At 40.5% G+C, this 18,381-nt stretch overlaps 1 protein-coding gene across 15 annotated transcripts in view; it reads left to right on the top strand.

The window, feature by feature from the left end:
- LOC112228466 (neural cell adhesion molecule 1) overlaps window positions 1–18,381 on the top strand; it is a 312,377-nt gene that overhangs the window by 266,166 nt on the left and 27,830 nt on the right. For 5 of the 15 annotated variants that reach the window (XM_024393810.2, XM_024393811.2, XM_024393815.2 and 2 more), the window contains one exon: window positions 2,085–2,210. In XM_024393810.2, the coding sequence (XP_024249578.1) occupies window positions 2,085–2,210 (126 nt within the window). Of the gene's footprint in view, window positions 1–2,084; window positions 2,211–4,598; window positions 4,602–8,252; window positions 8,268–12,321; window positions 12,370–16,673; window positions 16,677–18,381 lie in introns of all 15 variants that reach the window. The other 10 variants (XM_024393804.2, XM_024393808.2, XM_024393812.2 and 7 more) reach the window with 5 other exon arrangements.

Raw genomic sequence — 18,381 nt, 5'->3', positions numbered from 1 at the left:
TCAGACCAGAGGAGATTTCTCCAAAACATACGATCTTTGTCCCCATGTGCAGTTGCAAACCGTAGTCTGGCTTTTTTATGCCGATTTTGGAGCAATGGCTTCTTCCTTGCTGAGCGGCCTTTCAGGTTATGTCGATATAGGACTCGTTTTACTGTGGATATAGATACTTTTGTACCTGTTTCCTCCAGCATCTTCACAAGGTCCTTTGCTGTTGTTCTGTTATTGATTTGCACTTTTCACACCAAAGTACGTTCATCTCTAGGAGACAGAACACGTCTCCTTCCTGAGCGGTATGACGGCTGTGAGGTCCCATGATCCCATGGTGCGTACTACTGTTTGTACAGATAAACGTGGTACCTTCAGGCGTTTGGAAATTGCTCCCAAGGATGAACCAGACCTGTGGAGGTCTTGGCTGATTTCTTTTGATTTTCCCATGATGTCAAGCAAAGAGGCACTGCGTTTGAAGGTAGACTTTGAAATACATCCACAGGTACACCTCCAATTGACTTCAATGATGTCAATTAGCCTATCAGAAGCTTCTAAAGCCATGACATAATTTTCTGGAATTTTCCAAGCTGTTTAAAGGCACAGTAACTTAGTGTATGTACTTCTGACCCACTGGAATTGTGATACAGTGAATTATAAGTGAAATAATCTGTCTGTAAACAGTTGTTGGAAAAATTACTTGTGCCATGCACAAAGTAGACTAACAGACTTGCCAAAACTATAGTTTGTTAACAAGAAATTTGTGGTGTGGTTGAAAAATGAGTTTTAATGACTCCACCCTAAGTGTATGTAAACTCACAGAATGTGATTCGCAACACAACAAGCTCCTGGGTTTGTAAATGTTTTAACATTTTATTTAACGTTTCTGACCCGCAATATAATTGTTCTGAACCGCGAGCTGACCTGCAGGTTGAAATCATTTTTTCATTCCACCCACTAGCTGATTTTCTTTGCGGGTCAACTGTGGGGAACCGTGGGTATCCAACCTGATGCAGGACTCTAATGTGGGCACATCTGTTGGTCTGTCTGTCTTACTCTCACATGGGATATATCAGCAGATTGTTGACAGGCTCCTCTGTCAGCCCAGAACCTAGGGGCCACTTGTCACAGCCCAGCCTGATGCGCGCGCACACACACACACACACACACACACACACACACACACACACACACAGAAGCACCCAAACTAAAGACAACTTGGTTCACACACCAGTGACTGCAATTCTGCACACAGACACACACATAACAGCCTGCCAATAGACATTTGCACTGTGAAAGACCTGCCAACAAACACACACAGATACCTAGTTATGGACTAGAAAATATTCACACACACACAGAAACAAAAAACAGACAACCTAAACATATGGCATCCTCACACACACTCCCCCCACACACACAGTGTCAAGCAATAAACCTCCCCACTCACTCACTCAAACAGACAAGGGTCAGCCTCTACGCTCGCTCATACACAAAAAACAGTGCCAACATACCCCCTCTCAGATCACTCTCTTTTCCACCACACTGTCTTGCTCCTCGACAGAGAGGAGATCACAATATCAGCCATCACTCTGTCCTGCCCTCTGCTCCTCTTAGCAGAGGCCTCCCATTGCATCACTCATCCTAGAGCAAGGTTCCCCAACTGGAGGCCCGTGGGTAATTTTATTTGGCCCTTAAAGTTTTCTGAGCAATTTTGGGACATAAGACTGTAAAAACACCAGCAAATCAGCTCCAAGTAATTTTAATTTAGGAAATCTATTCCAAAGTATTCCTATGCATAGTAGAGTGATCGTATACAAATGTAAGCAAGGTTTGAAATGATTATGTTTTAGTCAAATATTATATCGGTTTGGGCTTCTTGCAGTCAATTTGTAGTCTACAAATGATTTGTAATTATGTTCTGGCCTCCTGACCATCCACTCAACAACAAAAAATCGGCCCAGGGTTGAATCTAGTTGATGATCCTTGTCCTTGAGCCATCCAAGACATTACAAGTGGGCTTCATCAGCCAGCCGGGTGACTAGGTCTGTATCAATGTCTTTAATGGAGCTTTCTAAAATCCCCCTTTTTTCCGACAGGCCTGAGCATGATCACCATCGTTGGCCTGAAGCCCGAGACCTTCTATGAGGTCAAGATGTCTGCCATCAATGGCAAGGGTGAGGGCGAGAGCAGCACTCCTCTTAACTTCAAGACAGCGCCAGTCCGTAAGTGCTTCCCTCCTTCCTTGTTCCCTCCTGCAGAGAGATAGCACTCACTTAACCCGAATGCTTTTCCTCCCTATCACCACCTCGTGTAGTCTAGCCATCCAACCGCAACCACCTATCCCCCCCAAGCTCCCAGCGCCACATGCATAATGCATCTTCCTTCTGATCTCCTTGAAGGTCCAGCCACTGCACTCCAGGGATGCATTGCCAACTGCCCCCAGCCTGTGTGTCTGTTTGCATTAGCCTTAGCGGAGTTACCAACAACCGGATGTTCCGGTTTTCAGGGATACCTCTATTTTCACCCTAGCTTCCTTTTCCACTGAAAACTGGATGTGGGAATTCAACTGAGGTGTTTCTCTTATGCCTGTTACGTTAAGTTAGGTTTCATAGAAAGGTTAGGGAAGGAGGGGTGGGGACCTACGTTTTTCAGCTAATGGGTGGTGGAAGGGGGGCGCCATTCAAATTTCCGTCCTCCCCCTCCCTTTCGCTGGTCCTGGTGACCGTAGTGTCTGTTTGTGTTTGTCACACACACACACACACACACACACACACACACACACACACACACACACACACACACACAGGCCTACAGTGTTTTACCCAGTTCTGGTGTATTTTGTCCTTCTCTCCCCATGGGATGTTGTTATTTCTAGAGGGCTAGACAGCCCCCTTCCCTACCCCACATACCACCCCTCCCAACCTTCAGAGTATAATTTGCTAGGTGCAGAAAACATATTGTCTCGTCTCTATCTCTGTGTGTCGGCATTCTCAGTCTACACAACTCAAACATTTTCCATTTATTGAGAAGCTAACTTCAGTCCGTGCATTTCTGCAAGCTGTTTTGGGACAATGTCCCTCTTCATGAGGACAATAAAAGACAATATCTACGATGACAACTGTAAATGTTATCAGAGCACAATTCTTTGTCGTTTTGAGATTTTCTCTTGACAGGTATCTGATAGATCAATTCATGCTAATGCCTAATCATTAAATGAAAGGAACAGCGCTCGCATCACTTACACTACACAACACAACATCAAAAACAATTTTGACAATGTAATTTAAGGCTGCTATTTTGGTGGACTAAAAATCCGTGTAGATGTCAAGGTAAATTGGCCAAGTGTTATTTTGGTCGTCTGCAACACAGTGGTGACTAGCACTTTGACACGTTTGTTAGTAAAGAGGCGCTGTGTGCTTGTGAGTGCACCAATCGGAGAGCATGAACACACAAAAAATGAACACACATCACACACATAAGCCTACAGTGTTTTACCCTGTTCTGGTAAAAACACACATTTACGATTAGTCTGGACACTGAAGAGTAAATTATTAAGCAATTACTAACTTCAAGATTGGCAAAAAATTTGCCCGGATCTTCAAAACTTGTAAAACATAGTGAATTTGGAGTTAAACAATACATTGTGCCTATGTCAGTATAATGGAAGATTACAACCCTTCCTATAGATGAACGGTATCTTGAGACAAATCAACACTGAGGGTTTGATATTCTGAATCTCAGATGCAGTCACAAGTAAGAAGAGGTTGTTTCTGCAAGTTCTACCTACGGACGAATCCAAAATCCAGGTTGTGAAAATGTTGTTATACAGTGCCTTGCAAAAGTATTCACCCCCCTTGGCATTTTTCCAATTTTGTTGCATTACAACCTGTAATTTAAATTGATTTTTATTTGGATTTAATGTAATGGACATACACAAAATAGTATAAATTGGTGAAGTGAAATGAAAAAAAATGAACTTGTTTAAAAAAAATCTAAAAAATAAAACATGGAAAAGTGCTGTGTGCATATGTATTCACCCCCTTTGCCTAGAATCCCCTAATTAAGATCTGGTGCAACCAACTACCTTCAGAAGCCACATAATTAGTTAAATAAAGTCCACCTGTGTGCAATCTAAGTGTCACATGATCTCAGTATATATTCACCTGTTCTGAAGCAAGGGGCACCACCAAGCAAGCGGCACTATGAAGACCAAGGAGCTCTCCGTACAGGTCAGGGAAAAAGTTGTGGAGAAGTACAGATCAGGGTTGGGTTATAAAAAAATATCCAAAACTTTGAACATCCCACAGAGCACCATTAAATCCATTATTAAAAAGTGGAAAGAATATGGCACCACAACAGACCTGCCAAGAGAGGGCCGCCCACCAAAACTCATGGACCAGGCATTAATCAGAGAGGCAACAAAGAGAACAAATCTAACGCTGAAGGAGCTGCAAAGCTCCACAGCGGAGATTGGAGTATCTGTCCATAGGACCACTTTAAGCCGTACACTCCACAGAGCTGGGCTTTACGGAAGAGGGCCAGAAAAAAATAGGCAAACATGTTTGGTGTTCGCCAAAAGGCATGTGGGAGACTCCCCAAACATATGGAAGAAGGTACTCTGGTCAGATGAGATTAAAATATTGCTTTTTGGTCATCAAGGAAAATGCTATATCTGGTGCAAACCCAACACCTCTCATCACCCCAAGAACACCATCCCTACAGTGAAGCATGATGGATGGTGCTAAATATGGGGAAATTCTTGAGGGAAACCTGTTTCAGTCTTCCAGTGATTTGAGGCTGGGACTGAGGTTCACCTTCCAGCAGGACAATGACCCTAAGCATACTGCTAAAGCAACACTCAAGTGGTTTAAGGGGAAACATTTAAATGCCTTGGAATGGCCTAGTCAAAGCCCAGAACTCAATCCAATTGAGAATCTGTGGTATGACTTAAAGATTGCTGTGAACCAGCGGAACCCATCCAACTTGAAGGAGCTGGAGCAGTTTTGCCAAAAATCTCAGTGGCTAGATGTGCCAAGCTTATAGAGACATACCCAAAGAGACTTGCAGCTGTAATTGCTGCAAAAGGTGGCTCTACAAAGTATTGACTTTGGGGGGGTGAATAGTTATGCATGCTTAAGTTTTCATTTTTTTTCTTATTATTTCTTCTTTGTTTCACAATAAAAAAAATATTTTGCATCTTCAAAGTAGTAGGCATGTTGTGTAAATCAAATGATACAACCCCCCCCCCAAAAAAAACATTTTAATTCCAGGTTGCAAAGCAACAAAATAGGAAAAAGGCCAAGGCCATACTTTCATAAGCCACTGTATGCGTAGAGTAGCACGGGCATAGGGGGAACATTCAATCTGAAAATATAGAGATTAATTTACTACCAGAACAGTTTATGATTGCGCCATTTTTGGGATGTTTTATTAAGGCCGCTTTACACATTTAAGTCACTGGATCTCATTTGTAAGAGCTGCATAATAAAATAGCATAATATGAATCTGCCCAGATTCACACACTGTGTTAGCCATCTAAAAACACTGAAGGAATTAGAGAGTTGGAATGGAAAAGCGACCCCATCTTTTATTTTCTCCCTCCTAGTTTGTCAGTCATGCTGAGCGGTGTTGCTGTACGTGGTAGTTAAGGTTATTTTCTCTAGGTTTATTCACTTCTGATTCAACAAATTTAAGGCATGAATCAGTCTGATTCTGTTTTGCTTCTTCCATTGCTTCCATCTGTGCTTTTCACCCTCTGTGCTTCTGTAGCAACCACCCTTAGTTCCCACTTAGACCCTTTTTTCAGTCTGAAGTCTAGAGGGATGCCTTGTCCTTTTACTTCATCTTGATTTGGAGCATTGAGTACCTTAATCAGATAAACAGCGACCTAAAGTCATAACTCTCTATTACTCTATTTCATCATGTTCTGAATGTTTTCTCACCTTGAAAGTACTGTGACATTATTTGAAGTCTGTCCAGAATGCTAAACATGCTTAATTTATAAGGTACATTGATTAGGTATGTTTATTTTACGGCTCATGAGCTCTATAAATCTATGATTTTTTTTCCTGATAATAGTTAGAGTGCCTTCAGAAATTGTTCCCTTCTCCTTTTCCACATTTTGTTGTATTGCAGCCTGAATTTAAAATGGATATAATTTGGACTCTTTGTCACTGGGCTCAACACAATACCCCATAATGTCAGAGTGGAATTTAAACAAAGTAATTCAAAATGAAAAACTGAAGTGTCTTGAGTTAATAAGTATTAAACCCCTTTTTATTGCACGCCTAAATAAGTTCAGGAGTAAAAAAGTCACATAATGAGCTGCATGGATAGTGTTTAACGTGATTTTTGAATGACTACCTCATCTCTGTACTCCACACATACTGTACAAGTATCTGTCCCTCAGTGTCCCCCAGTGAATCTCAAACCCAGATTCAACCATAAAGACCAGGGAGGTTTTCCATCGCCTCGCAAAGAAGGGCACCTATTGGTAGATGGGTTAAAAAAAGCAGACATTGAATATCCCTTTGAGCATAGTGAAGTTATTAATTACACTTTGGATGGTGTATCAGTCACGACAAAGAGAGCAGCATAACACCCTACATACCTCTGCTGGTTTTTCTCTGAAACTAAGCAGGGTTGATTCTGGTTGGTTCCTGGATGGGACCCCAGATGCTGTTGGAGGGCCAGTAGGAGGCACTCTTTCCTCTGGTCTGAAAATAAAAAATATCCCAATGCCCCAGGGCCTGTGTAAGGTGGTGTCTTTTGTCCTGACTCTCTGTAGTCATTAAAGATGTCATGGCACTTATTTGTCTTAATTCCCAATCTGTCCTTCATACCATCATGACCACCTAACCATCCCCAGCTTACAATTGGCTCATTTATCCCCCCTCCTCTCCCCTGTAACTATTCCCCAGGTTGTTGCTGTAGATGAGAATGTGTTCTCAGTCAACTTAGCTGGTAAAGTAAGGGTTAAATATACCGAACAAAAATATAAATGCAACAATTTAAAAGATTTTACTGAGTTGCAGTTCATATAACGAAATCAGTCATTTGAAATAAATTAACTAGGCCCTAATCTATGGATTTCACATGACTGGGCAGGGATGCAGCCGTAGATGGGCCTTGGAGGGCATACGAGCAGCCAATCTGAATGAAATGGTGAATTAAAACAGTTAGTTTAATGGCTGTGATAGGAGAAAACTGAGGCTGGATCAACAACATTGTAGTACTCCACAATACTAACCTAAATGACAGAGTGAACAGAAGGAAGCCTTTACAAAATTAACAATATTCCAAAACATGCATCCTGTTTGCAACAAAGTTGGGGCAAAGCAATACATTTTTTGTACTGAATACAAAGTGTTATGTTTGGGGCAAATCCAATACAACCCATTACTGAGTACCACTCTCCATATGTTTAAGTATATGGGTGTTGATCTTATGGGTGTTGATGTAATTGTTAAGGACTGGGAAGTTTTTCAGGATAAAAAATAAACAGAATGGAGCTAAGCACAGGCAAAATCCTAGAGGAAAACCTGGTTCAGTCTGCTTTCCTCCAGACACTGGGAGATGAATTCACCTTTCAGAAGGACAATAACCTAAAACACAAGGCCAACTGGAGTTGCCAACCAAGAAGACAGTGAATGTTCCTGAGTGACCAGGTTACAGTTTTTACTTAAATCGTATTGAAAATCTATGGAAAGACCTGAAAATGGTTGTCTAGCAATGATCAACAACCAATTTGACAGAACTTGAATAATTTTTAAAAGAATAATGGGCAAATGTTGCACAATCCAAGTGTGGAAAGCTCTTAGAGACTTACCCAGAAAGACTCACAGCTGTAATCGCTGCCAAAAGGTGCTTCTACTACAAAGTACTGACTCGGGGGTGTGAATACTTATGTAAATTTGATATTTCTGTATTTAATTTTCAATACATTTGCAAAACTTTCTAAAAACTTGTTTTCAATTTGTCCTTATAGGGTATTATGTGTAGATGTTTTGAATCCATGTTGAATTCAGGCTGTAACACAACATAATGTGGAATATGTCAAGGTGCGTGAATACTTTCTGAAGACACTGTATACTTTACCAAAGTGAACTATCCCATTATCACTGTTTATCATGGTTCACATTTAGTTGTCAAGTGACAGGACAGCCACCTTCTACCATTTTTGTACATTTCTGTTTTAATTGTTTCTGTTTCTTCTGATTTTGTTCATCTTTACCCATCTATTTTTGTTCAATTGGACTTCTCAGGCTATACTTTCACAAGTAAGTTTCTCATCTCCCTGTCTTTGCATCCTTTTCTTTGACTGTTTTCATTTCATCCATTTATTTTAAACATTTATGTAAAAGACTGAATTAACAATTGCTTGTTTTATAGATGAAAAAACATATTTTCAATGGACAATTGAATTTGCTTTGTTTCATTATCTCATTGAATTAAGAATTCTACTTGGCCATTACCTCAAAGCTTTGATTGGGGCATTTTGGTATTTGCTTTCAATCAATTAAAACGCTCACACAATAACTCTTGTCTCAAACATTTCCAGACGGCATACCATTTCATTACTCTAACGTGGACTCAGGTTTGTTTTAGTCATATTGTAGTTTCTAAGCAGACTTTGAGCGTGTAATACATGAGTGACCATGTACCGTGCAATCACATAGTTCCATAGCTCATTTTTAGCCACTTGCTTCTCCCGTGTGCATCTTGTCCCCTCTCCCTTTGTACAGTGAACTGATTGACCCCTGATTGACTTCAAATAGTCACTCAATCCTTAGCCAATTGTACAGATACTCAGTAATTCGAATGAACATAATGGACAATAACAACATGTTGGACAGTGTTATTGCCCATACAGCAGCGTATACAAGCAAAGACAAAGAACTGACCCGCATTATCAGCCAAAGGGAAATATAAATATTCAGTGCCATTAGTTTCTCAATGATGACTCATTGTTTATGTGGCACAATTTAAATGTAGCCTGAGATATCGGCAACAGACAGGATCCAGCCGTGGTTGGGTTTGATGGTTTGTTGCCGTTCATAAAGGGATACTTTGGGATTTTGGCAATCTGCATCCAGTATGAAGGAAGTTAAGTGGTAGTTTCGTGAGCCAATGCTAACTAGCATTAGCACAATGACGTCTTTTGTATCTACTAGTATGCTAGCAGTTACCATAGACCTCCAGGCATTGCACTAATGCTAGTTAGCAATTGCATTAACACTAGTCAGCAACTTCCTTCAAACTGCACGTGAGATATAAAAATGGTATCCACAAGCTAATCTGACTCTGCCAAAAATGGGCAAAATTCTGAAGTATCCCTTTAAGTCATCCCTAATTCACCGGGCATCAGCTTTTCCACCGGGTTTATTGCATCTCTGCTCAGCCATGACAGTGTGAAGCAACATTACAGAGAAGCCTATTTTTCCCCCTCATAAGACCCTAGTACAAAGGCAGAGAAGCGCAACAAAGACAATATCTCATAATTATGCTGATTCTCTTATGTGGTTATGTTTGGAGGAGATGGATACCATCATCTGTTTTTATTGTGGAGGCTAACCTGCCTGGATGGGAGAGGTGATTGGTGGGATAATGGTTGGAACACTCCAAACACACACTTAACATTCCTCAGGGCCTGCATGACTAGCCAGGTGCACAGGGATGGCATAGACTTTAGTCTTCTCTGTTGTTGTATGAGTACTACTGTATTACAGTACTACTGTATTTCCAGGGTGTAAGGGACAACTTATAAATCTAGACAAAAGCTGTTGATATTAAATGGCATATAATGAAATAATTACTTTAAAAACATATGATCAGATATATTTAATATAATTATGTTATACAAGTTTCAATTCAATCTCCTTTAATTGGTTTGTGTGTGCAGGCGTGTGTGTCATAGTACTAGTTAGGAGGACTCAGGGTTTACAAGATGGGCCATAGTGAATGCTCTCTTGTACATTTCTGTGTCATGCCATTGTTCTACACAGTGTCTCCATCAATTGGGAACAGAAGACATGTCTTAGTTTTTGAAATACCGTGACCCAAGTTAAAACAATTAGAAGTCCATAGTGTCCACAACCACCCTTATAGAAGTCCTACTAGAATAAGAGGTAAGCCAGGTGTCCACAGAACCTGCAAAGGGATATGACGATTCTCTAAGGGCTAACCCGATGCTCAAGGTTCCTAACCAGATCCCCAGGACATTTCAACCAAAGCTGAGGACCAGGGAGGTTTAGTCATGGGTACCATGTCAGAGACAGAGCCCCCTGTGTTGAGGTTCCCCTTTCCCTCTGGGGACTCGACCTGATGACCCACAGAGGGCAGCGGGTAACACAGCTGTTCCTGTAGCCATGACAACACATATCCTCGCTCCAGTCAAGGCAACAGAGACCCAGTGACCCATGGCAATAGCCTTGAGGTCAACTCTGTAGATTGCATGTATAAGGGGGTTTTACCTCTGTAGGTAGAGGAAGTCACCAGTAAGCCGGCCATGGTGGTCGAGGCTGAGGTGGTGGAAGAAACTATGGAGAACGTCAGCAACCACACCTCAAATTACATATACAACAGCAGCTACCTCACAAAATGCTCCCAACACACTCACGCAGCATTCCAGCTGGTGATCTGACATAATTGGAGAGTGAGTATGCCCTTCTAAGGGATGGCTCAGCCTCCTTCTCCCTGTCTCTTGGCATTTTTCAACGAATTGGTTTTTCAGAAACCCTTCTAACATGATGTGCCTTGGCCCTGGCACCATGGAAACCTGGCTATAAATACCTCGGCTGCCTCTCAGCTTTTATGCAATTGCAGTGAAAAAAAATATGTTTATTGGTTATTATGTAGCTATCCAAAATGTGATTTCCAGTCTGCTCTAAGCGTCCATCTCTCCCCAGCATGCTTTTGCGGACCGAATCCCTATTAATAATTAAAAGGTTGAGAAGATTTTTCTTTTGGTCATTTTTGCATTCTCTCAAAATGTATTATCTGCAATGGACGTTACCACAAATATGTGGTTTGCAATATCTGCGGTTTGCCAGACATAGTTGCTGGCCTGCTCATGAAAGACGGATTATCATTCAAATTCTAACCGGTGAAACAACTCATTTCTGATTGTTTCTGAACTGATGACAACTTAAAGGCAGTCAAGCAGTGTGAAGCTTCTTTGCGAAGTCGATGGCTTATGAGCGTTTCTTGCAAATATCATGTCAAAAGCAGGCATGCTTTTTTCAAATTAAATTTCAAATGAAAACATTTCTCATTTTTAAATTGACAGTGTTCTACCAAGTCTTTTTCACTCTGGTTGGAGTTGTTCTGTCAATGGCCGCAGTGTTGCTTTTATCATTTGGTGTCTTTGTCTGCCATACCATTCCTCACCTCATTTACAGTATATGTAAGGAAAGCCTGACCCACTTGAAGCAACAACTTAGGTTCCCTTAGACAGTTCTACCCTCACTTGTGTACAAATAGAGCCTGGTAAATTAGGCGTATTGTACATTGATAGTCCATTTTATGGTTCACTTACACAATATGCTTTTGTCACTAATAACACGATTTTAGATGTTCACAGTTAATTGAGTCATACAAGAGAGTAGTTTCTCATATAACTATTTTCAGCTGACTACCAATGATACATTTTCATTGTCATGAGTCTGCACAAATCGGTGGTTTTTACAAGAACACCTACCTTGTGGGTAATGACTCATGATTATCTTGAGAAAGCAGCTTGGTTGGAATGAATTGTGTTTGTGTTGATAAAATGGGTTCAATTCTAATGATAATTGTCAAACATAGACCAACAGCTATACTACCTGCTTCAAACAAGGCTTATGGAAACTCATCTTCTGCTCTTAGGAATTTTAATGTGGGGAGGTCAATATGTATTTAGAATTTACAGGGCTACCTGCTGGTGTTCCTAGTGAGATAAGAATATGATAGTGTACGTTAAATGAGTGTGAAACTAGTTTATTACAGTACAATGTAGATTCCAGCTGATTTTAATGATAAAACACAGTTAAATACGTTCCATAATAGCAGCATCTCAGGTTGTGGTATGACACATTCTTATGGTGAATGTGATGTTGTACTGTACATCATGATTTTGAAGTGCTCTTGTTCATGAGGTGTTTCATGCTGCTCAGCATAAGCCTTATCTGAAAGTCGATATGACGCTCTATGGTGTGTTGGTGCCAGTGGATGACTGATGTGTACCGAGGGGATGCTCTGCCATCAGGATGTTCAGTCGTCTGTAACACTAACGACTTGCACTGCCCTCTCTGGGGAATCGCGGGCACCTCTCACCATGTTTTCACCATCTTGCAGTTTCGTCAGTGACACCAACCTTCATTCCTTCAACCAGTGCAGCCCTTAGTGAGTATGCCGGTGTGTCTCCCTCTACCCCCCAATATCCCTCTCTATGCCTGCTTGGTCTCACACTGCTTAGTGCTACTCGCTCCGCTTTAGAGACGAGGAGCTACTGCTGTACTGTTATTAGTTATAGGGTTGGTCAGTGATACAGAGAGACAGTCAGGCAGTCACTGACTCTGCTCACTGCCTCAATCCTTAGTACAGTTCCACTGACTAACCCCAGCCAGCAAGAAACAGGTTGCCCTCTACTTAAAACAGGTTGCCCTCTACTTGATATGAATTCAGTTAACCCCAAACGTATGTATTACAAAACACTGTGCTTTTGGTATCGGCCCCCACAGTTTGGCGTGTGTTTGATTTCAAGGAATTTAGAGTGGGTTTTACAGACATTCTTCTTTAATGTCGAAGCAGTGCAGTGCAGCATGCAGCACTCATCTGATTACAGGATTGATCACTGTAACATTAGCTAACACTGCTGCATGTTGTCTGATTAGTCTAAAGAAGGGCGCTACCGTCCTGCCATTAACTAACATCTCCACCATTAGCTTTAGCACACCTAGAGCTTCTCTGCCCTTTAGATATATAGCTAGTCTCTTCATTTTGTACATTCCATTCTCTGTCTTTCTTCCTGTCTGTGCATCTGTGGCTCCTCGGCTATGCCAGGTGTTATGTCTGAACACTCTTCTAAGATGTAGGCAGCTCCCTTCCTTGACCTCTTCTGTCTTTCCCCTGGCGGCTATGGTATTGACAGTGACGTCAGGTAATATTTGGGGTGTTCCATGGCTAACCATGACAGAGTTCATTTCATATACACTAGATGACCAGAGGTATGTGGACACCTGCTCGCCGAACATCTCATTCCAAAATCATGGTCATTAACATGGAGTTGGTCCCCCCTTTTCTGCTATAACAGCCTCCACTCTTCTTGGAAGGCTTTCCACTAGATGTTGGAACATTGCTGGAGGGCCACAAGAGCATTAGTGATGTTGGCCACTGATGTTGGGCGCCTATGCCTGGCTCGCAGATCTCGACAAACCATTTCTGTATGGACCTCGCTTTGTGTACGGGGGCATTGTCATGCTGAAACAGCAAAGCACCTTCCCCAAACTGTTGCCACAAGATTGGAAGCACAGAATCGTCTAGAATGTCATTATATGCTGTACTGTTAAGATTTCCCTTCACTTGATCTAACAGTCCTAGTCCGAACCATGAAAAACAGCCACAGACCATTATTCCTCCTCCACCAAACTTTACAGTTAGCACTATGCGTACGAGCAGGTAGCTCCCGGCATCCGCCAAACCAAGATTCGTCTGTCGGACTGCCAGATGGTGAAGCGTGATTAATCACTCCAAAGAACACATTTCCACTGCCCCAGAGTCCAATGGCGGCGAGCTTTACGCCACTCCAGCCGATTGCGCATTGTGATCTTAGGCTTGTGTGCCCTGCTCGGCCATGGAAACCCATTTCATGAAGCTCCTGATGAACAGTTCTTGTGCTGACGTTGCTTCCAGAGGATGTTTTGAACTCCGTAGTGAGTGTTACAACCTAGGACAGACAATTTTTACACACTACACGCTTCAGCACTCGGCGGTCCCGTTCTCTGAGCTTGTGTGGCCTACCACTTTGCGGCTGAGCCGTTGTTGCTCCTAGATGTTTTCACTTCACAATAACAGAACTTACAGTTGACCCAACTCGAGCAGGGCAGAAATTTGACGAACTGACCTGTTGGAAAGGTGGTATTCTATGACGGTGCCACGTTGAAAGTCACTGAGCTCTTCAGTAAGGCCATTCTACTGCCAATGTTTGTCTATGGAGATTGCATGGCTAGATGCTTGATTTTATACACCTGTCAGCAACGGGTGTGACTGAAATAGCCGAATACACTCAATTGAAGAGGTGTCCACATACTTTTGTATATATAGTGTACTTGTGTCTAAGGGAGCCTGGTTTGACAGACAGCAAAACAAAAAATATTATTCTGACAGACTGGGGATTTCTGAAAGATAACTGATCTTTGATTTTAAAAAAGAGAGGATAACAGGGCAAAAAAAGCATATAATGATGCATCTAGCTGTTCTAAGAGTGGTCTAATGCAGGCGTTAGATTACGAGCGTTTTCAAGTACAATGTTAATAATGATGTTTTTGGGAAACAACTCGGTGATTTAACGATGCTCCTATGAAGGTTCTTACGATGAGTTTAGCCTTAAGATGCTTTTGGCAAACTGGGCCCAGGACTTTAATTTTCCCAGTATCTTTAACAGATTTATGAATAACAGTAGGGATGTTAATCTGTCCTAACATAAATCCTGTGACTCATGAAAAGAGAAGGAAGAAAGGGGGGGTGGATAAAATAAAAATTCTCTGGTGGCAAAGAATGAGAGGCATGGATGAGCAACTTCCTATTATAAGATAAAGCTATGCTCTTTTATATCATGTTACTGAGACTCATGGTTGTTGATGACAGTTACTGATAAGATCATTTTTTTATTGATTAGAAAACGTGGTTTGTTTGCAGGATAGTGTGTTTTAATGAGGATTTTGAAGTTCCCACATTGGTAACCTAGCCATATGTTTCATGCTCTTGGGAGAGGTAAAGGCTACATACATGTTCGGGAAAGGTAAATCAGGTTTCCCTAAGGTATTGTTAGGATAAACATAGCTGATTTGATTGGCTGTAAATTAGGAAGCTGCTATGGGTCAACATTGGGTCCTCGTGTGTTGTGTGTGTTGTGTGTTTGTGTGTGTGTGTGTGTGTGTGTGTGTGTGTGTGTGTGTGTGTGTGTGTGTGTGTGTGTGTGTGTGTGTGTGTGTGTGTGTGTGTGTGTGTGTGTGTACTATGTATTTGTTGAATTGATGGTATCTATCTACTGTGAAAAATATAAGGAAGCCTGAGGAACTATTTTGTAGGTCATGTACAAGGCTGACCAATATACATCATATAACAGCTGTATAATAACACTGGTCTATTAGTTACTAATTCGATTTTGACTCACCTGTAGAATGATAACTTGTTGAGCTCATAGGCTCTATGTAACTAATATTAACAAATCAGTCATTATTCAATACTGATTGCCTTCACGTGTGATTAGTATTCTAGTTAGCTAAATGTGAAAAATGGCAAGAGGGATTTTTCCTCAAGGCTTGCGGTGTGTTAACAAGTGTGCGTTCTTTATATGCATTTGATACCAGGTAATTGGAGTAAGTATGTTGCATGTCTAATGATGTTTATAATTCATTAAACGAGGTTCATAGTCCACTCAGTGTTGCTGTGATTCATGTTTATTTCCTCTATGAACATATATACATTATTTCTTAAAGTATGGGACTTTATACTATGGTATGGGTTTATTCTGCGTTCTCATACATCGAGGCCATACATTTTGACAATATGCCCTCAGAGATACAGTATGTACCCTGAAGTCCTACAATGTGTGAGGACTTCAGCTATCTCATTTAGCTATCTCATCTGTTGCTGATCACCCCCCCATTTAGCTATCTCCTCTGTTGCTGATCAACCCCCCCACCCGCAAATGTGGTCATATTGTTGTTGTCATATACCATATTTAGTTGCACATATGACATTTGACAATGTGCTTTGTCAATCAGTATTGTCAATACTGCAGAGTTTCCTCTGGTTTCCTTTTTTTTCACAACATGGTTGGAGCCAAAATGTACAATGTACACAGAAAACAAGGTTCTATGAAGACCCTTTAAGGTCAAGAGTTTTCCTAAATATATGCTACAGTCTCATATAAAGCCATTATTTTGTTTGTGTAGAAATAGAGTATGAAAAATTTATATTCGCATGAATTCCAGTCCAGAGGAAATACTGTTTCAAAGAAAGATGCATGAGGCAAATTTGGACGGACAGCATTTGATGGAATTGGCATCTAGTTCACACAAAAACATTACAGTGACATATCTTAGCCTGCATATATGAGCCTGCTTATTCCTGGTCATGACATATCTATTCAATACACTGAAAACCCGAAACTGGATGTCTTAAAATGCTTCATGTATCTAGTTGCTGTACATGTTTTCTATGTCTATTTGATGTGTAAAGAAGTTCTATTGTGAACTTATGTATTTCTTTTTGTCATTTGTGTTTCTGTTTTGTATAATTTTGTCTTTAACTTTCTTATTGTTTTGTACCTTACCCATGTTTACATAATTTAAAAATGTTTTGTATTTTCCATGTGACCCCCCCTCCACTTTCCTTTCAACCAATCATGTGCCTGCGTATCATATGACTTTGTCATGTGGCTCTTGCATGGTGCTGATGATGTCGTCTTCGTTGGTGAACAGAAGGTAATTTTTTTTGTTCTGTTTGGTCAATTCGTATTATATCAACAAGCAGCAGTGGGAAACTAGATTTGATTTTAAGCTAAAATAATCTACTTTGATAGAACAATAGAGTGCAACCATTGAATAGATTTTGACTTTAGGTCAACCTGCATTCTATCCAATCATATTACTACAATTGTATGTAGATTTAGGTATGCTTACTTGGTATCCCACTAAAAGAGAGGGTATAATTCACATTTTTATGAGAGGTGTATATTTCCCTCTTTGCCTTCTTAAAAGCTATACATCACATAATATATTAAATATGCTGCTATATAGCTATCAGTGAGCATTACATAATGAAGTTGAAGATAAGCAAATGGTTGACCTCTAACCCTGATGTATTTTCTAGAGTTTTCTTTTTGGTGCCTCCAATGGCTATCATATGCAAACAGAACATATTTTTAAAGCACTTTTTTTGAAACCATCACCTATAGCAACTGCATCGCACTCTCATTGAATTGTATATTACCTGGATTGACCTACTCATCCATGGAGTTAATTCCTTTTCAAACTCTGTCTCCCAGAATGCTTTTCTGCATTACTGCATGCATGCAAGTTCACTCCTCTTTCCTCCAACTTCCTTGTTTCTTTTCTACTGTCTCACCAGACAGGAAGTTCTGGCCTGTCTGCATGTACAGTATGTCCTGTCTGTCTGTCTGTGTTTGTCTTCCAGAGTGCCTCTGTGTTATTCACATGTATTGATACAGACTGAAAACTTACAGTCCCATTTACAATTCATGAGTTCTTTAACCCATCTGGTGTGACAATAATCTTTCCATTGCATTTGGGCACAACAAACCTATCAATAAGCTCATTTGTTCACACATGCGGGGATGTCTTTAAAGGAGCTGAAAAAGTGAACAAGAATTTAGGTGATTCAGTGAAGGTAGCTCAAGTTTTATTTACTCCAGAACATAATTGCCTTTAACCATGTCAGTTCATGTCAGTTGGAGTAAAGGATCTGACAAATAAAACATTTTTGTCTAATGTAACTTTCAGAAATTGATATGATGTATGTATGCACTACTGTGCAGACACACTTAAAGTAATGCTATCTGTACAGTATTTATTTAGGGAGACCAATAAAAAGGTGGAGTTATTGTTGCATCAGATGAAAATGGGCATGATCATGCGACTATCATAAATTGATATTTCAAAATCTCCTCTAATCACTACATATTTAATAAAATATGGTGTTTGCATGAAAGAGCATGTTTTTGTTAATATCTCTAATTCACGTATAACCTTAATGGCTCTTCTTTCTTCTTAGCATTTGGAAAAACCTCACCTAACTGGGAATGATGCTCATGACTGGATAAACTGAATATAACTCTCTGTACATGCCACTTTTTCTTATCACTAACCCTGTTTATTTCAATTCCGGCATCATATCATGCTTACTCCAAGACTATTTATTCTAATGCATTTTCAAGAGAATGTAATCAGAAAATCTGAGATCAAGAACAAGTGCCTTCACGCATGCCTAATTGACTAATTGTGTAATCCCTTCAATTAATGTTTCAAGTGTCATTAATTAAGATGTAACTCAATTTAAATAAAAATGAAAGAAAGTACTCAGCTTTTCAGGGCCAGGGTAGAGGATAAAAATGAAAAATACAATCCAATCATTATAGGATTCAGTCAGGTTGAAGTCAGGGAGCTTTAG

This window comes from Oncorhynchus tshawytscha, linkage group LG30 (genome assembly GCF_018296145.1).
Source record: "Oncorhynchus tshawytscha isolate Ot180627B linkage group LG30, Otsh_v2.0, whole genome shotgun sequence".
NCBI lineage: Eukaryota > Metazoa > Chordata > Actinopteri > Salmoniformes > Salmonidae > Oncorhynchus > Oncorhynchus tshawytscha.
This window is presented reverse-complemented; position numbering and strand designations above follow the sequence as displayed.